This window comes from Myodes glareolus, chromosome 6 (assembly GCF_982192425.1).
Source record: "Myodes glareolus chromosome 6, mMyoGla1.1, whole genome shotgun sequence".
In the NCBI taxonomy this organism is placed as follows: Eukaryota; Metazoa; Chordata; class Mammalia; order Rodentia; family Cricetidae; genus Myodes; species Myodes glareolus.
In genome coordinates this window covers 86,572,089-86,594,697 of record NC_142031.1, presented here as the reverse complement: position 1 = coordinate 86,594,697, position 22,609 = coordinate 86,572,089, and the positions used below count along the sequence as shown (strand labels likewise).

The following is a 22,609-nucleotide window of genomic DNA, read 5'->3' as shown; positions in this document are numbered from 1 at the left end:
CTAGAAATGTTCAGTCTCGGGCTGAGGTTGACTGACCTGGGCTTGGCCTTCCGCTCCTTGGGACAGCCTTGGAGAGAGGCCCTACCCAGGGAGGTGGTCTGTGGAGTGACCCTACCAGTGTGGAAAAGACACAGCGACAGCAAAGGGAGGGGCAGATGGAGGAAAAGACAGTACAGACAGAAAAGCAGCCAGGACAGGAGTGACCTGGAGGCCGCGTAGGTGGACCACAGCCCTTCCTGCCACCAGCTTTCCTCTGAGATCACTGGCGAGTTTTCAGAAAAGGGAAGTGGTAGGGACAGCATGCAAACTGGTTTCAAAATACATTTATCCTATTGACTCGCAGCCTGCCTCCGTCCTGCCTGTTTTTTCTACTCTGCTGTGTCTCCCTCCTGGGCTTCTGCCCTGCTCCAATTCTGAGACCTCCTACATGATTCAGAGTGGACGAAAACCCCAGAGGGAACTGTGGAGAGGGGACTAGGTCCCGTACTCAACACCCAGAACCCTGGAGAGCTGAGGCCCCCACCTAGGGACTCAGTCTATCTTCGGTGTCCCTATAGCAGTAAAGGGAAACTTATGTCCTTCTGGTCAAGAGAATTCTCTGTCTGGCCCGGGTGGAGACCTAGCACTCAATCCCTTGACTGAGAGATCATTTCTAGGGAGGTAGCTATACTTTAAGCTGTACTAAGGGGACAGGGGGAGCAATTATCCCTTTAGTGAGATGATGCAGTTTCCATCCTAGAATTCCCAATCCCCTAGCGCACTTGCTTCCGGCAGTGCAGCCGGATTACTCTGTCTTTCCTTCGGGGTTGTAGAGCTCTCCTTTCTTCTTCCTAGCATGGGTCTAAGCCCACTTTCTCTAACATCCAAGCTTCCTTATTTTCTCTAAGGCTTCCCTTCCTCTTCCCCATTTGGCTGCATGTCTGGCCCGACTCAAAAGGTGCAGCTGAGATTTACAGCTCATCTGCTTTGGGGTTTTCTTTTAAACTCTAATAAGATTGTCCTCCGTAAAATCAGGTACCGTCACCTTCATGGAGAGTTGTGAGGAAGGAAATGAGGAAGCCTGGCAGATGGAGCCACCCCTTCTGTGTTCTGACCTCAGAGCGTCTCAAGACACGCTGTGTTCTCTTCCCAGGTTTGGCACCCAGGAGCACAGTCAAACAGACACCAGGCCACCCCAGACAGCGGACGTTTGGAGGCACCCATGTGATCCTTCTTTGCTTACAGCAAAGGTTTAGGGTAGGAAGGCACCGGCTGGTGTCACATCCCTCAGGGCCAGAACACCCCTCAGCAAAGTCATGTCCTCTTTGCCCTCCAGTGGAGTGTGTTGGAGCAGTGGGCCACCAGGCTGGGGGAGGGAGACAGGGTTTTAGTTCCCTAGATGAACCTCTTCCTCTAAGCCCAGGCCTGTTCAGTGTTGATGCAGGCTCAGGCTTGCAGGCTCAGGCTGTGCAGATGCAGGCTCAGGCTTCTCGCTGACGTCCCTCACAGAGCCCAGGTGCCCAGGGAGGCTGTACATGTCTCTTCATGGATGTCCCACCTCTCATTCCTCCCCTGTAGCAGTAGTGAGTGGTAACTAACTCTGGGGGCGGGGGCTTATGTTGCAAAGATTTCTATTTTCCACAGTTAGCATGAATGACTTCTGTGATTGAGAAAGAATCTCAGCAGAGTGGAGTTTGCTGTTTTTCAGTTAACTAAATGAATGAATGGGAACAGAGAAAGAGACAAAGAAGCACTCAGCTGTACAACCATGGCAGGACCCGCACATGTGTGGGTCAGGATTGCATGCATACACGGGGAGAAATGCCCATCCACAGAGGTGGTGACACTCTAAGGTCACTGGTGTTCCCAAACCCCAGACACACCACACCACAGAGGAACACAGGGTCTGCCACCTATAACTCATGAGCCCTCGTTCACCAGGATGCCTTTATTGAGAGATTTCTCGGGGGCAGGATGGTGGCCTCATGGGGACAATACGTATTTAGCTGAACAGTGTGGGACTATGACACTAGAAGAGAGGGGAGCTGCAGGTGCCCTAGGAGTCTGGCATCCTGGGCTGAGGACGGCAGGAGGGTGGATGATAGGGAAAAGCCACAACCAAGCAAGGGGCCGGTTAAGGTGCTTCATGTCCATGAAGATGCAATGATCCTAGCAGAGCTATTTAGAAATGGCAGCTTCCAGGACAGCTCTCAGGTACCCTATGACTCTTGGGACCCATACACCAGGGTCACCTCAGTGGCTTCTTACAGGCGGGGTCCTGTGTCACAGACAAGGCCACAGAGCCTTGTGCTCGCTCCCACGTGTACCTGTGGAGACACAGACAGGCAGGAGTCAGGCATGGCCCGAGCCCAAAGATCCCAGAGATGGGGACAGTTCCACAGTTTTGGGAAGTCTTTGCATGCACTCACGAGGTTCCAGCAGGCACCAGCAGGCTGTCATCTGGGGCCAGGCCTACACGCTGTCCTCCCATTGTCACCGTAGAGGAACCCTCCTGTAAAAGAACAGAAGCATCAGATGGGGGCTGGTGAGCCTGAGCTACTTAGTGAAACCCTGTCTCAAAATAAGAAGAGGGTGTGTGTCTGGTAGCGGGAAGTGTTTGATGGCAGACCTCTTGCCTTGCAGGAGGCCCTAGGTTCCATCCCCAGCACCACACAAAAACAAAACAGAACAACAAAAGATGATGGGGGAACTGTTGGGCCTCTACACCTGCCTTAACAGCCCCAAGCCTGCCTTGCAAGCGGGCTCTAAGAGTAGGTCTCACTATGGGAACCTGAGGCCCAGGAACAATCCAGTCTCCATGGACAGGAAGCTGGGCCACCCTGTCCTGGGATCCCACTTGCCAGCTGCCACAGCCACACGTCCACATCCTGGCTTGGGCCTTTGCTGCTACCTTGTCCATGGGCGATGACCTGGTGGGAGACAAAGCAGGGTTTAGGGGGTGGGGATCTTGCCCCATCTAGGAGACAGCCCTGCCACCAACCTGGCAGCAGCTGCAGCCTGCTCATTATGCCCAATCACTCATGATTACACACACATTCACACACACACACACACACACACACACACACACACACACACCATCTGCCGTTCCTCCTAATGCGTGTCACCAGCTCACATTCACGCACTCTGACCCCAGCTCCCCAGTTTTCCTCCACCCTTCCCGTGAGGTGTTTCTAGTGTGACTTGAGAAGGAGAGAGAGAGGTTGAGGCCTATCGACCTTATGACCCTTGAGGGCTGGTCCTCCTGCTGGCTGTAATAGGGGGAAATAGATATTTTGCTATGGAAAACTAGAGCAGGTAGACAGGGGGGTGGGAGGAAGCCACTGCTATGGCTGTGATGGGTGAAGGGGCTTCAGCTTTTATGTTCCATTATCACAGCCTCTCATAAGCTTTGGGTGTCCCTGGTACTGAAAAAGTAGCCCAAGCCTATACTCAGTGGGCCTTCTGTCCTGGGGTGAGATTTTTCTCTTTCCTCCTCCTGCTCTTCTTTCTCTCCTCTGTTCCCCCTTCTTCTTCCTCTTCCTCTTTATCATCATCACCCCCGTCACCACCACCACCACTTGTGAGCGCATGGTGTGTATGTGTGGGCACACATGCATTGGGGATCAGAGGATGACCTACAAAATCGGCTCTCTCTTCCCACCTTTATGTGGCTTCCAAAGATCCAGCCCAGGTTGCCAGGCTTGCACAGCAGTCACCTTTATGCAGTGAGCTATCTTGCTGGCCCAGAGTGACTATTTCTAACCATGTAGGCTGTGCCGTTGGCAAGTTATTGTACACGGGACTACCGGCATCCTTGTAGGTTCTCCGACCCAGCCTCATGAGGGAGCGATGACAGCTTTGAAATGCCACACTAGCGTCCTCACTCAACACCTGGGTGAAGCCCCACGGTCTCTAGGACATGACCCCTCCCTTAGTCTAGCTCAGCCAAGTTCCAGGAAGAGTTAGTGATTCCCCGCTAGCTCTGGCTAGCCTCAGCTGCTTGCAGGGCGAGGCTGTTCAGTCCTTCATTCCTCCCTCAAATGCTCCGTCCGCCTCACTTCCTTCCTCCTGCAAATGTTTACAATTCTACTTGGGGGCTGGAGAGAAGGCTCAGTGGCTAAGAACACTTGTTCTCTCAAAGGACCCTCACGGTCATAAGCATCTGTAACTCCAACTCCAGAGGGTTCAACACCCTCTTCTGGCCTCCCCAGGCACCAGACAAGCATGCAGTATGCTTGCATATGTGCAGGCCAACACATATAAACATAAAATATATAAATCTAATTTTTTATTTAAAAAATTCTATATGCACATCACCTCCTACAGGAGCCTTCCTTGACTTTTTTCCTTTATCCTCCTAGGACTTCCCATGGTTTCTCTAGTAAATAAGCTGTCCCATGACCGGCAGTTATGGGTTAATTTGTCCATAGCAACTGTCTTGTTCTTACCGAAGCCTAAGGCAGCTGCAATAGTAGATGAAAGGTCAGCTTCTTATCTTCGCTACACATTGCTGCCCAGTCCTCTGCCAAATAACTCTTTCCTTCAGCTTCCAAGATCCCGTGTGCCAAAAAAGCCCAGGGGTAGGTAAGTGACAGGCACCCAGGAAGCTGATAATGAGCGAAGAACCTCCTACTCTGAAAGTCAAGTGTCTGAGGGACCATGAAGCCTCCAGAGAATTCCAGCCACAGAAACAGTGTTACTCTCTGAGACAGAGAAGGAACAGGAAGGCTATTCTCTTGCTTCTGCTCTCTCTCTCTCTCTCTCTCTCTCTCTCTCTCTCTCTCTCACACACACACACACACACACACACACACACACACACACACACACACTTCCCAGGTGCCAGATAAATGGATGTTGAGGGCCCTGAGCCATATTACCTGGGTCTCATAAGTGTCCCCAAAGAGGCTGAGGGATGTGCCTGCCTGCAGCTCCCTGGAGCGACCATTCAGCCATGCCTTCAGTGACATAGGCTCCATGACGGATCTTGTACTCAGCGGGAATGGCGGCTCCCTGAGCAGCTGGTCTGCGCCAACGACAACAGTGATGAGCAGTCACCTCCAGGCTCAGCCCACCCAGCCCCTGGGCAGCCGGGTCCCAGGAGCCCTAACTCAACAGCAGATATGGGTCTTAGGTGTCATTTGCTCAGACCTTTAAGTTCTAGGCAGAGGGCTCAAGACGAGGCTCCTAGTCAAGACACTCCACTACAGGGCAGGACAGAGGGAGAAAGGGAAGGAAAATGTGACTGTCAGAGGTCTCACCAGGGTCAGGCTTTCCTGTTCGGTACTGCTCAGAGCGGAAGAACCTGCAGGGACAAACAGACAGTAGGGAATGGATGCATTTCTGTCACCATGCCAGTGAGGTATATACCATACCATACCAGGAGCCAGGACACATTCATAGACCCCCACATGACTTGATTGCCCATCATACTTTCCCTCCCCACCCTGCGGAGCTTCTCATCCCATCCCAGAGCTGGGAGACTCCCTTTCACTCTCAGACCTGATGGGTCCAGGTCAGGGCACTGCGATGCTGAAGGACAGTGAGGGGTGGGGCCAAGCTGGCGACTTACTCCTGGATGATGGGGGCCAACTGTGTTCCAAGGTCCTTGCAGTAGAACCATTTCTCAAAGAGGACATTTGCAGTGTCCCCTACATAGTACCTGTCAAGACAGAGGTCAAGGTAATCCGCACCCCATCGAAGCAGCTTTGGGGCAGCCTGGTGCAGGCTGGACCCTGCTTAAGGGATCTCTACTGAGCTCAGGCACTGCATAGCTATAGTTTTGTCACCTCTGTTGGCACAACCCAGGGATCACACTTACACCCGGCATGTGCAAAGCAGATAGAACTCAGGCTCGGAAGCAGAATAATCAAGTGGGGTCCCACAGCCTGCATGTTGCAGGGCAGGCTACACCCAAGACAGAAGCTTGGAGAACATTCAATTCACGTGTATTTGTCTTTAGCAAAAGGAAGTTGAAGTTGAGCCTGAGTCCTGGGCAGCTTGAAGTTTGTTCTTTGGGCTCTGGGTCATCATACAGAAACTTTAGCAGCAAGTGCAATAAACACACACACACACACACACACACACACACACACACACACAGCATGACCTGTTTCAGAGGTCGGAGGTCACCTCTGCCCCTTGGACTTGAGCACAGCTCTGGCTTTCTCTGGAACATACACACAGTCTCAGTCGCCCCTGAAACCACCCATATCCCGACAGACAGGGATCCCCTCGGCAGGCAGAGCTGTGCTGTCCTGCTAGCCCTTATGGAGTGGCCCAAGGCAGGTGCTGGGAGCAACTGTCCACAGAATGCTTAATCCCTGAACCAGTTCCATATCAGTCCAGTTCTGCCTGGCTTTCAACTCTCGCCTGAAAAGCAGGGACAGTCCTATGGAGAGAGACATGCAGTAGATACATCATACACCCATCCAGCTTCTTACCCTGGGAGGAAACTGGATACCAGAAACTTCATTACGGGGCCACAGTGCCCTTAGGAATGGCCTTCAGGGTGGCATTTTAATGTTGAGCCCCTGGCTTTTATTAAAGGTCAAAAGCAGCCAGATGAAATCCATTATTGAATTTGCTATAAAATGTTATTGAGGACACCAATAACTCACTAGAGTACCCTCCATAAAGCCTCTAAGAGAACCTCCTTTTAGAATTAAGGCCAGCTATCTCCCTATACAATGCGCCATTATGCTGTAGACTATGGTGCCACCATTAATAGTATATTTTTTAGGAACCTTTTAACAGTTTGCGAAACACTCATGAACTTCTTCAATGAACATGTGGCTTCAGTTATGCAAACTGTGTAAATTCTAGAAGTCTGCAGTGCCTCATGAATTTTTTCTTGCTGTTACTAATTGTTGTCGGGGGGGGGGCATGTGGGCATGTCATGGAATGGGCTGTGGAGGTCAGAAGAGGATTTTGTGAACAGCTTTAAGAAGTTCAGACCTTCTACCATGCAGATCCCGGGAATCAAACTCAGGGCCTTGGGCTTGGCAGCAAGAGCTTTGACACTGAGCTATCTCACTGGTTCCAACATCAAACCTTTTTTTTTTTTTTTAAACCAAAACTTAAGCCTATGCAGGCAGCAAGACTGCAGGGTTATGAGGGAGACGTGTGAACAGAAAAGACACTACTTTATATCTCGCTGGAGAACGGCAAAGGGCTTTTGGTTCTGTTTTCTTGGAAGGAACAAGAGGAGTAAAAATTAAGTTCACAAACTATAAAATCCTCCCTTTAGTGGCAGGTAATTTTTAAGTTAGTTCATTTTGAATTCTTATGTTTCTAAACTTTGAGAAGAAATATGTGTGGTTTCAACTCATTGAAAAATGAGTGTTTAAAGATGTCTATTATAGAGGAGGTATTTAGAGGAGGCCTTATGTGGGCGGGGAAGAAAGGATTGGAGGTGGGGCCTAGGACCTAGGAAGGGCGGAGTCAGTAGATATGGGATGGGGCCTAAGCACTCAGAGGGGAGGGGCTTGCACTCCACAGACACACCCCTCTCAGCTACCATGTTGGCTGACGTGTAAAAGAAAAAGAAAAAGGAAGAAGAAAAAGAAAATGAAAAGAAAAAAAAAAAGACATGCCCATTATAACAGAATATGTAGGACAAAGAATTCTGATTCTGGTAGCTGGAAAACCTTTGGTCCTCTGAGCTTGAAGTATTTCTCCTTCTAGAGCACAATAGTCTTGACCAGTGGTTCTTAATCTTCCTGATGTTTCACCCCCGTCTGTTTTTTTCTTCCCCCCGAGACAGGGTTTCTCTGTGTAGCCCTGACTGTCCTGGAACTCACTCTATAGACCAGGCTGGCCTTAAACTCACAGAGATCCACCTTCCTCTGCCTCCCAAGTGCTGGGATTAAAGGCCTGGCTTTTTCAGTGGTCTTAGGCGACCTCATGAAAGGATCATTCAGTTCCCAAAGGGGTTGAGATCCACTGGTCTAGAGACTCATGGGAAAGGGGCTTCAAGGGAAGGAAGATGGAATCTGACTCTACCCTTCCACCTCGCTGATCCAGCATGCATGCTGGCTTTGTGTTTCTCAATAATACCAGGTCTACTAAGTTATTTTACCTGGGCCTATTTTCTCCTCATTCCCCAAAGCTTCAAAAAGAGCAGATGGTAAAATAGCACCTAGCCCCCAGCATCATGCAGGATGTAGGGTAAATAAATATACACAGAAACCCCTAGCTGGTGCCTGGCACATAGCTGCTGCCAGCCAGATGTCCATGATCATTATCTGGGGTAGAGACGCAAGCGTATAGGCACTGGTCAAGGACAACTTCTGCAGTCCCAGCTTGCTAGAAGCAGCAGTATTTGCCTGTACCAGAACATGTGGCCTTCTAGGTTCCTTCATTCCCCCAGTCTGCACTGCCTGCCCGCCCCAGATTCCTAGCAGACCTGCAGAAAGCACAAATGCCAGTTCCAGCCAAACACGTCATGTGCACCCAGAGAGCTCTTCCTGCCCACATGACCAAGCCCACTTTTCCCTCCCTGATCAGCCAGCAAATCCAGAGTCTCCATCACCCCCTGTTGCCAAGCTCTTTAGTCTCTTGGTGGCAAGGAAGTGCTCTCTTGAGTCTATCACGGATCCCTCCTGCTATAGTTTTGAACTATGCCCCTCTGCTCTTAGCCCTCTGATCACTCAAGCCCACGCGGCAAGAGGCAAGAGCGAGCAATTACCTCAGCCCATCCAGCTCGCTCTCCAGCCGCCTCCTCTCAATCACCAGCCCCATGGTGTTAGCAAACCTCTGAGGGGAGTGGGGCACCCTGGCAGGCAGGAGGAATATCTGTAGGGATGGAGAACAGGAGTCCAGCAGGGCTGCAATCCCTCAGTGCCCCCCTCCAGTATGCTGGGTGACCCACAGGGCAGCAGGAAGCTCTGCCTGTCCACCCTGGACCCTATTCTCTCCCCATCCTCTACCCAGGAAACCTGAGGGAATGTTGGTGTTCAGAGGAAGTCCAGAGGATGGGCAGGGAAAATGGTTGGGGTGGATTTCTGCTCTGATGCTCTCTGCCTTCCTTTCCCCTGGGGTCAGCCTCACCTCTCCCTGCCGAATGACCACATCCCGGTGTTTTCCTTGCTCCAGGACGCGGAGTACCATGTCTCCCTCCAGCTGGTAAAACACCTGTGGAAAAACAAAGCGCCTGGGACCTTCCTGCTCCATTTTTTAGATCCTCTGCTCCTGCCCAGGACCTGAATTCTGTTCAGAAAGCTGGAACAGCTTCCTGAAGACCTCTGGGCTTATGAACAGTTCCAGCACTGCTGCCCTGGGGCCCCTGCACTCCCTGGTCCAGGCCATAGACAAAAAGGCTAGAGACATACAGGGGTCACATGCAGGCAGCCATCAGAGTGTTCAGGATGCAACAGCACATGCCTGGCTGGGAGGTGGGATGTAGAAGGCTGGGTAAGAGGATTCAGCGGCTCAGCAGTAGAAATACTCCTTAACATAAGCTGGTTCATGCACATTAGAAATCTTGTTTTTTCAAGGCAGGTGTGTGTGTGTGTGTGTGTGTGTGTGTGTGTGTGTGTGTGTGTGTGTGTGTAGCTTTGGAGTCTGTCCTGGAATTTGCTTTGTAGACTAGACTGGCCTCAAACTCACAGAAATCTGCCTGCCTATGACTCCCTAGTGCTAAGATTAAAGGTGTGCGCCACCACCGCCCGGCTGCACATTAGAAATCTTACAACCCTAATATCAACATTAGACCTATTCTGAAGAAAATAAAGCTGGAACTCAAAGCAACTGGTCTAAACTGGTGAGTCCTGGAGTTGAAGTTGGGACTGTAGCCTGTGTGTGACTCTGGGAGCCATGTGTATTCCTCCAGTCATTGAGAAGCTCTGGCGCTGGGCTGTGGGAGTTGGCAGCCTAGGTGGACTGAGCTGATGGCTGGGCTTTCTCTAGGAAACTCCTACTACATTTTCTATGCTACCCTAAAATCCCAATAGGTACCTTATGAGCTGGACAGGATGAGTTATGTCTCTGATTGGCAGAAGGATTGCCTTAAGTTTGAGGCCAGCCTGGCTTATAGAGTGAGACCTTGTATCCCAAAACAAAGCAAGCAAAAAAAAAAAATTAATCCCAGAGGATTCTAATTACACAGTAGCCCATATGTAACATAGGCAATAGTGTTCGTGGTTATGAGTGAGGCAAAGGTTTCTTTCTGCACATCTTATGTTTTCTACAATGAACCGTATTTACTTTCATTATTAAAAATAAGCCATGATTGAAGATGCAGCTCCATGGTAGAATATTTATTATGCAGTATGTGTGAGGCTCTGAGACTAATCCCCCATAACACACACACACACACACACACACACACACACACACACCCTGTATGTTATTGAATACAAATCAGAAAGACCTACTAGGTTTTCTTGTAGGAAGCTACTGAGCTTGTATATGCCTCTCTCTCTCTCTCTCTCTCTCTCTCTCTCTCTCTCTCTGTGTGTGTGTGTGTGTGTGTGTGTGTGTGTGTAGGGAGAGAGGGAGAGAGAGAGAGAGAGATCAATTTTCAGTATAAGTCTTGGGTCCTTTCATGATAGATGACAGAAGAGGGGAGGAAGTACCTCAGGGTTATGGGAGGGGTCAGGGTCCCCAGAACCTGTTAGTATCAAGGCAACTTGGGAGAAAGGGGACAATTTCAAACCCTTTCCAAGCTGACTACAAGACATTAACAGCCACTGATCAAAACTAGATGGCAGAGGTGGAATTTTCCTGTCTTGCCCCCTGCCCAGAGGCCTTCCCTGTGATAAGGGGCGGGCTGGCCTGCAGCAGAGGGCATTGCCCTGACAGCAGAAATCACCAACAGCCCTGAGCAATCCAAAAGGAATTACGCTCCTTGGGAAGTAAATGATGTTTGAGGCCTAGGGCTGGCTGGAAGATTAAGTGTACCAGCTCACGCGGATATTAAATTGAGTCTGGTTTCTGTGCCCTGGATAGGACTTCATAGGCAGGGGAGCCAGGACCAGGTAAGGACCCACACGTATTAAGTCTCTACCCTGTGCACATTGCCTTTTTCCACAGACATAGGACCCTCGTCTCCTTCCCAGACAATTGTCCTGATTCTTGGCAATCACCAGAAAAAGCGTGAGGTGGGTAAGTAGGGGAGTGGGGAGTGTGGGTCCAGGGCACCTAAGGGCTGTTGCAGAGGCCGGAGCTCAGCCAAGAAGGGAAATCCAGCTGGGCCAGTATCCCAAGTGCTTTACGCATCACTCAGAGGGGCTGCTCAGGCTCCATTGAGGACAGGCAAGGGCAGAGAGGGTGCCAGGCCTCTGTTTTGCTCTGAGGCTGCCCAGGGACTGGGGAGGCACCGACCTCTGCCCTCCTACCAAACAGTAGGTCCAAATATCACAAACCTACCTCCAGCTAGAGATCTCCGAGCCACCAAGCTGTCCCTCCACATTGAAGCCAGGCCTTTTCATCACTCAGCCACCAGATGAATCAAGACATAGATTGTCCCCGGGACTTGTGGGCACTGTATTACTTAGGGCTCTCATTGTTATGATGAAGCGCCATGACCAAAGCAACTTGGGGGTGAAAGGGCTTGTTTGGCTTACACTTCCACATCAGTTCATCAGTGAAGGAAGGCAGAGCAGGAGCTCAGAGCAGGAACCTGGAGGCAGGAGTTGATGCAGAGGCCATGGAGGGTGCCACTTACTGGTTTGTTTCCCCTGGCGTGCTCAGCCTGCTTTTTTATAGAACCCAGGACCAGCAGCCCAGGAATGGCACCTCCCACCATGGGCTGGGCCCTCCCACTAATTAAGCAAATGCCCAGTAGGCTTGCCAGATCTTATTGAAGTATTTTTTCAACAGAGGCTCCCTCCTCTCCAATGACTTGTGTCAAGTTGACATCAAAACCAGCTGTCACAGACGCCCACCCACCCGAGCAGCATGGAGAGACCCTGAGATGAGTATGCAAAGAAGAATGAGAGAGAGAGATCAGGAACAGGCGGGGTGGACACGGACAGCAGGCCTAACCCTAGAGTAGAGATGAGGCTGACAGAGGCAAGCAGGAAAGGCTAGCTGGGCCTCAGTCACCGCAGTCACTCAGCTATGACCCGCCTCCCCTCTGTAGTTTTAGATTTTCACATTTTTTTTTTTTTATCACAGAAAAGGTTTTCAGAGTTTAATGGTCAGGAGAAGGTGTGTGGAACTGGTTCTGCTCATTCAGGCCACTGCCGCAGGGCCGTCACCCTCTGCCTAGTGTTCTGGCGCCCAACACACATATCGGGTCCTCAGTATTTGCTGACAGAGCAATTCTCAAGGGTTTATGTGAGCAGTCCTAGGTTGGTGTGGGGAATGTCAGTGATGGGGGTGGAGGGTCAAAGGCCAGAACCAGGTATCCCAGAAAATAAGGGGCACCATACGGTGATCCTTTCCCACCACGTCTTGATCTATACAGGGGATCTGTCTGTCTCCCGGGAGAGGTGGTAGAGGTTGTCTCCTCCTCCTCTCCTCCTCTCCTCCTCCTCCTTTTCTCCTCCTCCTGCTCCTCCTGTTCCTCCTCCTCCTCCTTCTCCTGTTCCTCCTGCTCCTCTTCTCTTCAAACAAGCGTCCATTTTGCAGTCTAGGCTGTCCTTGAAGTCTTGATTCTCCTTAGATAGTCAGGACAACAGGTGTGCACCATCACACTTAACTTTTGCTTTTTCTAGGATACGGCTTCAGTGAGTGGAAAAGCACGGAATTCAGTCTCCAGACTCCGAATCCTCGTAGCCCCTAGCACCTCAGAACGGTCCTCTCCAGCAGTAAGAAGGGCCCGCCTTGTTCTACTCCCTCTTCAGCACCAACCATGTTCTTTCTCCCTTGTTATCTTTCCACTTCCTTGTGTCCTTAGACACTTTGCTCCCTTTGTGACAGAGAGAGAGAGAGAGAGAGAGAGAGAGAGAGAGAGAGAGCCTGGCTTCTGGAATCAGAGTACAGTGGAATCCCTCAGAGTTTGTGTCTCATATGCGAGACCAACCATGTGTATCAGGTTGAAAGAGACGTGTCATCAGTATAGACCTCCACACGTCCATGAAAGTGGAGGCCCCACAGCAAGAGCCTGTCAATCACAGGGCCTCCCCAGTAGAGTTCCCGAAGCACAAGGCAATCAAAGGTATACCTGCAGGCACCCCGATTTTAAGGCAGCCATTTTTCCTTCCTGTGGCTGTCATATTTGCTTTTCTCTGGGCCATTCGCTCTAGCCCTGGGATGGAAGTGTCTGCTCCCCCAGGAGTGGCAGCAGGATGGCAAAGGCAAGCATCCACAACCTACCTCCTCACCCTCCTCGATGTGATAATCCTTCCTGGTGTTGGGGCCTCCCACGAACATGATTTTGAGCTGCTCCTGGTGCCTGCGGTAAAGAGGCAAGAACAGGACCTGAATCAACTCCTGAGAAGGAGAGGAGGAGAACAGGGACCTTTGGGTGCACGAGGAGGCCCGGCGCATGCGTCTGTGGAAAGGACAGACCCCCCCCCCCCTCACGACCAAGTTGTTCCTCATGTGTGTGTCACTGTGTGTGGTTGTGTGTCTCCATGCCTTCTGACCAACAAAGAACAGCATGGGAAAGCATCACTCTCCATGGTCCTGGGCCAAACTCAAGATCCCAATGACAGGAGAACTAAGGGGAGACCCAGACCTGTCTGCTTGTGAAACTCGCACCACTGGGGACCATACTCAGGGGACTCAGGAGACTGTGACATCTAGCAGGGGAAACAGACACATGTGTGACATGTGTTCCAAAACACAGCACTGGAGCCAGGCTCCTAAGATCAGTTTAGCTTTCTTGCAATCTTGGGCATGTTAGTTGCCTTTATTGGGGTTTAGCTCCTTCATCTGGAGAGGCGACTTTAATTCATCTCATAGGTTTTATTGTTATTATTATGTATTTATGTTCCAGATAGTTTTTTTGTTATTTGGGAAAAGGAAGCCTCAACTGAGAAAATGCTCCCATCAAATTGCTCTATGAGCCAGACATCTCATTGATGATTGGCGGAGGGAGGGCCCAGTTCACTGTGGGTGGTGCCATCCCTGAGCTGGTGGTCCTGGGTTCTATAAGAAAGCACACTGAGCCAGCCAGGAGGAGCAAGCCAGCAAGCAGCACCCCTCTATGGCTTCTGCTCCAGTTCTTGCCTTTAGGTTCCTTCTCTGGCTTCTCCCAGTGATGATCTCATGAGCTGTTAAGTATAGGGGTCAGAGGACAGCTTTTGAGAATTAATTCCCTCTTTCCATCACATGGATCCTAGAGATTGAACTCAGGACTTCAGGCTGTGAGGGCAAGTGCCTTTGCCCACTGACCCATCTCTTCAGCCATTTTTTTTGCCTTTTATTAATAGACTTTACTAAGATATATACAAAAAATTCTTGAACAAGTTTGAGAACTATGCCCGCCCGCCCTGCCTCCCAATCAGAATGCAAAATCTCTCTGGAGGGCGTTACAGGTTGAATCCTCTAACTAGTCCATTTCTTATAGTGGAGTCCTAATCCCCAAGACCTCAGAAGGTGGACCTATTCAGAAACAGGGCTGTTGCAGGTATAGTAAGTTGTAATGGAGTGAGCTACACTTCACATCACACAGTCATAGGGGATGAGAGCGAGGTGTGAACTTCAGAGCCTGTCTAACAGTGCCTTACAGCATCTTGTTGCAGTAGGGAGCAGTGTCAATGGGACGAAAGAGAAAGACAATACCGTGAGGAGACAGGAGTCCTGACCAGGAGGGAGCCACAGTTCCAGCTGCATTACGATTTGCTCAGTGCAATGTAAGTGAGTTTTTGTTTAAAATGTGCATTGGTGTTTTGCCTGCATGCATGTCTGTACGAGGGTGTTACAGACAGTTGTTAGCTGCCTTGTGGGTGCTAGGAATTGAACCCCAGTCCTCTGGAAGAGTAGCCAGTGCTCTGAACCACAGAGCCATCTCTTTAGCCCGGTAAGTGAGGTTTCAATGAGTAAGAATTTGGACATGGAGACTCCCAACAGGAGAGGGTCTGTGAAGATGGAAGTGGATGCTGGGATCATGCATTTGAAACCAAGGAATGTCACTGATGCCAGCAAAGAATCAGAAGCTAGAGCCAGGCATGGCACAGATTCACCGTGAAGACTCAGCCCTCCCACTGATAGAGGATTACCGCCAAGGCTTGTTCATACTGACTGACATCCCCTTTCCCAAAAATCTTAGTTCTACAAGGAAGGCATTTGTCAGTTTGCTTCCTGCCGATTCTCCAAAGTCCAGAGCATCGTGGTGCTCAACAAATATCTGCTGGCTGAATAAAGAAAGGGCCTGTGATTGTTATGATTGACATTAGGAGTTCTAGAGGGCTGGAAGGCTGGGGGCAGGGCTGGAGGTGAGGGAGTCACTACTGACCAGGGTGACGCGGATAGATTCAGAGAAGTGGCCACGGCCTTGAGAGGGCAAGGAGGGGTGTGGCTGAGAGACTAAAGACAGGGAGGAAGTGGAGGAAGGCAGCAAAAATGATAACGCTCCAAGCCAGGGGGGGATGACAGAGGTAGAAGAGAGAGGAGAGGGACGACTTCAAGGGGAGGTAACAGTTAGATATGGGGTATTGCGTAGTGACCAAGGGTGTGCGTGGACTTTGTAGTCAAACTGTTTTTGGGCTTGCATGTGGACTCTGTCCCTTGCTAGCTCTGTGACATTGGGAAAGTTACTTATTAAATCCCACCCCATGGGGGCTACTGTGAGAACTCAATGAGTTGATGTGCATAGACTTGGCCTAATCCTCCTGTCAGAGGGTAAGGGGCTGTAGCTGTCTCAGTTAGGACATCACCCATTGGAAATGACTTAAAGACACACAAATATGAGGGCCACTTGGGTGGGAGTGCAGGAAGCTCAGAGGGAGGAGGAGGACGGTGATGGAGGAGCAAGTCTGAGATGAAAGGCAGAGTGAACAGGTCAGTTGTGCTAAAGGTAAGAAGGCCTGGGGGGAGGGGACCTGAAGAGCTTCCATTTTTAGGGGTGTAGCTGTTTGGAAAAGTGCTTGCTTAGTATAAAAGAAGCCCTGCGGTCTACCCCCAGCACCTCAGAAAGAAGGTGTGGTAGTACACACATAAAATACTAGCACTTGGAGGTGGAAGCGGGAAGATTGGGAGTTCAAGCCCACCCTTAGCTACATAGTGAGTTAAGGCTAGCCTAGGCTATGGAGACTCTGACACACACACACACACACACACACACACACACACACACACACACACACACACACCACACACCATCCGAAGAAGGTGATCCTCTGACACCATGGCTTCAGGGTTTGCCAGGGTTGAGGTATGTGGTCCAGCTGTCTTCAGTTCCTAAATTCTAGTCTGGGGCATTGAAAACCATGATTTTCCCAAGGTGTATGGTTGCTTTCAGTCACGGAAGGAATGTCCCATCCTGCCACCTCATCTCTCTCAGCCTCAGAGACACTCAAGTCCGCCTCAGAAGTTAAAGCCACTGTCTCTACTGTGGTCTCCAGAAAGAGGAACAGACTGAGGTACTGAAACCTGAAACAGCCAGTCTTCACCCTCGCCTCAAAGCACCAGATGGATGGCAAACCCCTTTCGGCACACTTCTAGGGGTGGGGAACTCCAGGCCGGAGCGGGAGGGGGAAGAGGAACAAGAAAGGGGCGGGTAGAAGTCACGGGTGCTGGGGACTCACATAAGCTTGTTGCAAACCGGGGGCTGGAAGGAGGCCCGATTCTCTTCTACCCAAGACTTCACTTTCACACGGTGCTCCATGGTCGGCAGGCAGGACTCTTCTGCCCACCGCGTGTTGCCAGGCAGTCGGGCAGTTGGAGAGGTCAGTCAGCCCAGCCTCCTGTGGGTCACCTCTTTAATTAACCTCCCGGAGGACAAAGAGCAGAGCAACCCCCTGCCACCCCGCTGTGTGACTCTTGGGTATGACCCGAACCTCATCCCTGCCCCTGCCTACCGAAGAGGGCGGGCCCTCCAGAGCCGGGATCAAAGCCCCAGACCAGACCCGCCTCCTGGGACCTGGCCAGCATCTTCTGGGCACCTAGTTGTTTGGGTCCGAAGAGGGATTCTGGTACCTACTTGGCCCGAGTAAGATGCAGGATGCCGGACTTTCCGTTCTCCTAGAGACCCCCTCCCCTAAGGAAATTTTGTGATAGGGAGAATAAAGGTTTGAAAATCCGAGGCTTAGAGCGCAAGGTGCACTGAGGGCGACAGTGAGCACGGGGAGACCATCACTGGAGGCAATTCCCGCCAGCATCCGGTCTCTTCGGGAGCATTGAGTTCAAGGCTGGTGTCCTGTAGAGTGTAGTTGGTTAGACACGGGGCCCTAAGTGGGAAGCTGCTGCAGAAGCACCCTGCTTTGCAGCTGAGGTTCGGTCCAGCCTCAGCATCGAGCGGTAGTGGGCGTGGATGAGGTGCCCTATGTTGTTCTGAGTTCTTTGTCCCTCTACTGGAAATCGAGCCAGGGCCTTCAGGTTGTTCAGCAAGCTTATCACTGAGCTTCCCTGTCCCCCACTCCCTTGTATCTTCTTTTTGGATTTTGTCATCTGGTTTTGTTTCTGAAACAAGGGATCACCTTGTAACTCAGAGTGCTGGCCAACTTGCTGTGTAACTCAGGCTAGCCCCAAACTCTATCCTCTCCTCTCAGCGCTGGGATTACAGATGGGGACTACCACAAACCACCCTTGCATGCTTCAAGCCACCGACGCTTGAAGAATTTTGCAGGTGAAGATGGTCCTAGGTGTTCTAGCCTGCCAGGCAGGAGGCTCCTCAGCCCACATTGTCCTGGGGCAGACCTAGATGTAAGTGTGGGAATGGAAAGGGGAGAGGGGTGTGGGGGTGTATGACCGACCACCTGTTTTTCCCCTCTCCCTTCAGGACTCAGAATTCTTGGGGAAACTGGAGGGGAATAAACGAGGGAAACTAGTGGGTGGGGGAGAAGAAATTATCTCAGGCCTCTGATACCAGAATGCCGACCACAGAGTAGCAGTTTCCAACCTGAGGGTCATCCCTGTGGGGGTTCAACGACCCTTTCACAGGGGTCGCATATCAGATATCCTGCATAACAGATATTTACATTAATTATTCATAACAGTAGCAAAGTTACAGTCAGGAAGTAGCAATGAAAATGATTTTATGGTTGGGGTCCCCACAACATGAAGAACTACGTTAAAGGGTTGAGGTGTTAGGAATGTTGACAGCCACTGGAATAGAGGAACTTCTAGCGTCTTCCTCTGTGGCCTTCATGCCCACCTGCCCTTGTCTGCAGTCTAACACTGGTAGACTTACTTCTCTACTTCCCAGACTTAGCAGCTCCCCCGGTGTAAGTCAAAACCCAGACAGATATTCTGCAAAAATCTCACCCACCAGACAGGGCATTTCCTGTTTCTGCTCTACCACCCTTCCCCCTTTCTATGCCTTTATCTCTGCGGATATTTATTTAGCACATTTTTGCTAAACACTTCCTTCTAGAGTATTTGGTATCTAAATAACTCCAACTCCCTCCTTTATGTTTCTCATCTATAAGTAATCAGAGGGGGTGTAAACAAAGATACGGGCTACATAGTGATCTATGAGGTTTGTTTTGGGTGTTATTAAATGGAGGGAGGGCTGGGTAGGTAGGTGGGCGGATGAATTCACACCAACAGAGGGGGCTGTTTTGAAACCAGCAGATGTTCTATTTCATACTACAAAGGACAGAATGGTAGTTACTCTGTATTTTAATTGATGCAATCAAATAATGTGAATAAGTGAGGCTGTAAGTAGAATTTGGGATAAGAATGCTCTCGATTCAGGCTAAGATACAGTTGTATAATCACTATCAAGATGCCCTCTAGCCGGACAGTTGTGGAGCACACCTTTAATCCCAGCACTCGGGAGACAGAGGCAGGCAGATCTCTGTGAGTTCAAAGCCAGTCTGGTCTATAGAGCAAGTACCAACACAGGCTCCAAAGCTATACAGAGAAACCCTGTCTCAAAAATAAAAAAAATAAAAATAAAAATATGCCCTCTCTATTTTGGACTGTGTAGATAAAACACTATTCTAGGATTTCATGGGCAAGCCTCCTCATTATCTGGATGGCTTCAGCATCAAAAAAAACCCAACAGCTCCCATTTTACCCATGTGTTCTGCTGTTGATTAGTTCTTGATTGATTAGGGCCTTCTGGATATTGATCCTTGATCTATCCTGGATCTTACTTGTTTGTATTAGTTACTTTGCCTACTGTGGAAAGGAAAAGAATGTATTTGGCTCCTAGGGTTCAATCCCTCATGGTGGAGAGGTCATGGTGACAAGAGCTTGAAGCAGCCAGTTATCCTGTGTTAACAGTCCGGAAGAGAAGGAAGACCAGTGCTGGTACTCAGCTACTGTCCCCCTTTTTATTCAGCCTGAAACCCCAGCTCACAGACTAGTGCCATCCATATTTAGTGTGAACCTTCCCGGCTCGATTAACTAGAAACTCCCTCACAGACATGCTGAGAAGCTTGTTTCCATGGTGATTGTAAATCCCATCAAGTTAATAATCAAGATCAAATCGGCTGCTCTCAGTTGCCTTCTCTTTTCTCCATACAGAAGCTTGTCTGTGGCATGGAATCGGAAGAAAACAACATCAACCCTGGGCTCCTCGCCCATCAAGGCATTCTTGCTTACTGGATTGCACGGTGAGCCAGGTCATGGAGGACTTTAGATACTCCTAGGTCTGGCTGAATATGGCTGTTGATAACCAGCTGGTCCCTTAGTTCTCCATAGACTGAGCTGGTTTGTCAGTCACTTAGACCCGGTTGGTCTATCTGTCTCCCTCTCTCTCTATATATATATCCCCTTTCATCTACCCATCAAATATGTAAGAAAAATAACTTTCTGTGGATAAAGGGACTACCTCATGAACTATGCTGGCGAGTGCGGGGTGGGGGGAGGGAGCAAGTCAAACTCAGAGTCTTCTATTGTGTACTCTCACAACATAGCTTAATTCTGTAATCTTGAATGTGTGGGATGTTTCTCCCAGCTAGCACACAAGCAGATTATAGCAGTGCCTGCTGGACATCAAATCCACTCTTATCTGCATGGAGACAGTATCAGACCCACAGGCTCAAGGCCTGATCAGCCCCGCAAGACTTTGCCAACTTCAGGCCAGTTGCAGAGAAGGTAGCCAGCTACAGACTGGAATTTCTGAGGCTGGTTACAGATTTGTAACTGCCCAGGCATCTTCTGGCACACTGCTGCCCCCCTGTGCAGAAGTCTGGGCTAGCATCCTGGAAGATGTGAATGAGAGAAAGTGGCCAAGGGCCAGCTGTGTTAGGTCTGCTCAGATGACCCCGGGGGAGGTGGCTGCTTTGCCTTGCAGAATGCAGCTCAAATCACTGACCCGATGCAGCAGGAGTAAATGAAAAGGTTATGCCTGCATGCTATTAAACTGGGTGTGGCTTCAGTTAACTGAGAAAACAGACGTGGGAGTTTCCGTGACCATTCAGTGGTTTTTGTTTTAGGTATACCCTAGCAGGCCCAGAGACCTTAGCACAACTGACACCGTGTTGGAGGCACCGTTCTCATCTTCGAAGCCAACATGGAGGCCCCAATACCCACCCAAACTGGAACAAAGACCCAGTCCACCAATGACCTAGTCCATAGTTTCAAGATCTGGGAAAGTCCCTTAAATGTACTAACCTTGCTTTTGGGCTTCTGTAGCTACACTTCTCACTAACTGTTCTTGCTAACTGAAGTGTATTATTCACCAGGAATATGAAGTGTATTAACCAGGAATATATGTCTACTACCTGCCTACCTGATGTTCTCGCCAGATCTCTTGGGACTGGAGTTACAGATGGTTGTGAGCCGTCACGTGGGTCCAGGAACGGAACCCAGCTCTTCTGCAAGAACAGCAAGTGTACTTAACCACTGAACATCTCTCCAGAACCCAGGGATCTCAATACTCGACCATTCCTCCCTCTTCATGACATAGTTCCACATGACTTAGATGAGAGTGTGTGTGTGTAGAGTCTTGGGAGTTTGGGATGCTGTGGACCATGCCAGCCTTGGCATTTTTTTGTAGTCCAGGTACCATGGGATTCTGAGAGTCATTAGGTCACATACATAATTTAAAAAATAAAAAGGTTCGACAACCTGAGTTCAATTCCCAGAATCCACAGTGGGAGGAGAGAATGGAGTCTTGCAAGCTGTCTTCTGACCTCTGCATGCGTCATGGCACGTATATATTTACATATACACATGCACCCCACATATATGCTAAAAATAATAATAAAAGAATTTATCACCAGTCTCCTGAAAAGACCCAAACAAAACAAAAGGATATAAATGAACAGAAGAAATGTAAACAAACCATCTGAATGCCCGTTTACTATGAAGCATGAGTGGGCATGCTGGATCATAACTCAGAGGTAGAGCAGTTTCCTCACACACATAAGGATCTGGGTTCTATTCCCGTTACCAGCACTGAAAAAATGCAAATGGACAGTAAGGACACCCAGAAATGCCCAGTATCCTTAAATCTACTGCGAGAAACTGACACCCAGAGGAGCAGCTCATATGAAGGTCTAACACCAGGTAATGATGAGGATGCAGAAGAACCAGAACTCAACGTTAATGACAGGAGTGGGTGCTCCCTCCAGCATCTTCTGGGACCCAGGGCTCACAGGTGAAGGTATGGAGGCAGCCCACTAGATGGCAGAGAAGTTGGCTAAGGAGCTGCAGGCTAAAGCTGTGGATGTGTGGGCAACTATGTGTTGTCCAATCCCAAGTGGGAAGCCCTCACTGGCAAGTGAGCCATAGGAGGCAGAGGCAAAGCCCTGGGCAGAAGTGGAGAAGCCCCTGTAGTGGTCTCTAGTACCTTTACTGATAAGGCCAGAGAGGGCGCCAGATGACAGAGGACCAATGTTGTCTAGTCCTCAGCTCCAGCCCCGCGGGAGCCTCCTACACCATCTTCTGTGTCCTTGCAGTTTATAACACCGAAGAAGAGCTTTCCCGAATCTGCTTTATGTAGTCATGCGTTGTAATATAAAAAGGAACAGTGGTTAGAATGGCCAGTGATTAGGGTGGCTACATGATCAGATTGTGAGGAGTCACAATTCATGTTCGCTGGTCTTTCACTCTCAGAACAATCCCCTTTTGGAGAATGTAATGTGGTCACACTAGCTGGATGTATCAGCTTCTCTCAACCCCCTCTCCTACTGATAGGAGTCAGGAATTTTGTAACTACCAAAAAAGAAAGAAAAGAAAAGAAAAGAAAAGAAACAACAATGAAAAAAATAAAAAAAAAACAAGAAATCTTTGTGAGGTCAAAAATGAACTCCCAAGGTTGTGCTCTCAGCACCCAATGCTCTCAGCACCCAATGCTCTCAGCACCCTATGCACTCAGCACCCAATGCTCTCAGCACCCAATGCTCTCAGCACCCAATGCTCTCAGCACCCTATGCTCTCAGCACCTATGCTCTCAGCACCCAATGCTCTCAGCACCCAATGCTCTCAGCACCCAATGCTCTCAGCACCCTATGCTCTCAGCACCCAATGCTCTCAGCACCCAATGCTCTCAGCACCCAATGCTCTCAGCACCCTATGCTCTCAGCACCCAATGCTCTCAGCACCCAATGCTCTCAGCACCCTATGCTCTCAGCACCCAATGCTCTCAGCACCCTATGCTCTCAGCACCCTATGCTCT

The 22,609-nt window shown here is 49.9% G+C and overlaps 2 protein-coding genes across 16 annotated transcripts; one reads left to right on the top strand and one right to left on the bottom strand.

Moving 5' to 3' along the window:
* Positions 1-1,912: 1,912 nt before the first annotated feature.
* Haao (3-hydroxyanthranilate 3,4-dioxygenase) lies at positions 1,913-16,757 on the bottom strand. The gene is made up of 10 exons (XM_048416161.3): positions 16,623-16,757; positions 13,246-13,324; positions 9,034-9,117; positions 8,672-8,778; positions 5,555-5,644; positions 5,244-5,287; positions 4,863-5,008; positions 2,841-2,909; positions 2,409-2,491; positions 1,913-2,306 (listed from the first exon to the last, which is right to left on the bottom strand). The coding sequence occupies exons 1-10, from the start codon at positions 16,700-16,702 to the stop codon at positions 2,228-2,230; spliced, it is 861 nt and encodes a 286-aa protein (XP_048272118.1). The 5' UTR covers positions 16,703-16,757; the 3' UTR covers positions 1,913-2,227.
* Positions 14,526-21,061, top strand: LOC146894324 (uncharacterized). 15 transcript variants are annotated; one of them, XM_087907301.1, is made up of 5 exons: positions 15,631-15,717; positions 16,319-16,457; positions 17,586-17,739; positions 19,510-19,598; positions 20,673-21,061. In XM_087907301.1, exons 2-5 carry the CDS (start codon positions 16,348-16,350, stop codon positions 20,827-20,829), a joined length of 510 nt encoding a protein of 169 aa, XP_087763427.1. In that variant the 5' UTR covers positions 15,631-15,717; positions 16,319-16,347; the 3' UTR covers positions 20,830-21,061. The 15 variants fall into 15 exon arrangements, 4 of the variants coding, with proteins under 4 accessions (XP_087763427.1, XP_087763426.1, XP_085547097.2 ...); XM_087907300.1 differs by having other exon boundaries at positions 15,656-15,876; positions 16,337-16,457; XM_085690971.2 differs by having other exon boundaries at positions 15,656-15,876.
* The last annotated feature ends 1,548 nt before the right edge of the window (positions 21,062-22,609 follow it).

Bases quoted from the DNA above. Each gene is read 5' to 3' on its own strand.
- LOC146894324 (XM_087907301.1), top strand. From the start codon at position 16,348: ATGTCCCATCCTGCCACCTCATCTCTCTCAGCCTCAGAGACACTCAAG. The intron at 17,740-19,509 runs GTAAGTGTGGGA...TTCTCCATACAG, and splicing joins GTCCTGGGGCAGACCTAGAT to AAGCTTGTCTGTGGCATGGA. The intron at 19,599-20,672 runs GTGAGCCAGGTC...ATTATTCACCAG, and splicing joins CTTGCTTACTGGATTGCACG to GAATATGAAGTGTATTAACC.
- Haao (XM_048416161.3), bottom strand. From the start codon at position 16,702: ATGGAGCACCGTGTGAAAGTGAAGTCTTGGGTAGAAGAGAATCGGGCC. The intron at 9,118-13,245 runs GTAGGTTGTGGA...GTTTTTCCACAG, and splicing joins ACATCGAGGAGGGTGAGGAG to GTGTTTTACCAGCTGGAGGG. The intron at 2,307-2,408 runs GTGAGTGCATGC...GTGTCTCCACAG, and splicing joins CTGGTGCCTGCTGGAACCTC to GTACACGTGGGAGCGAGCAC.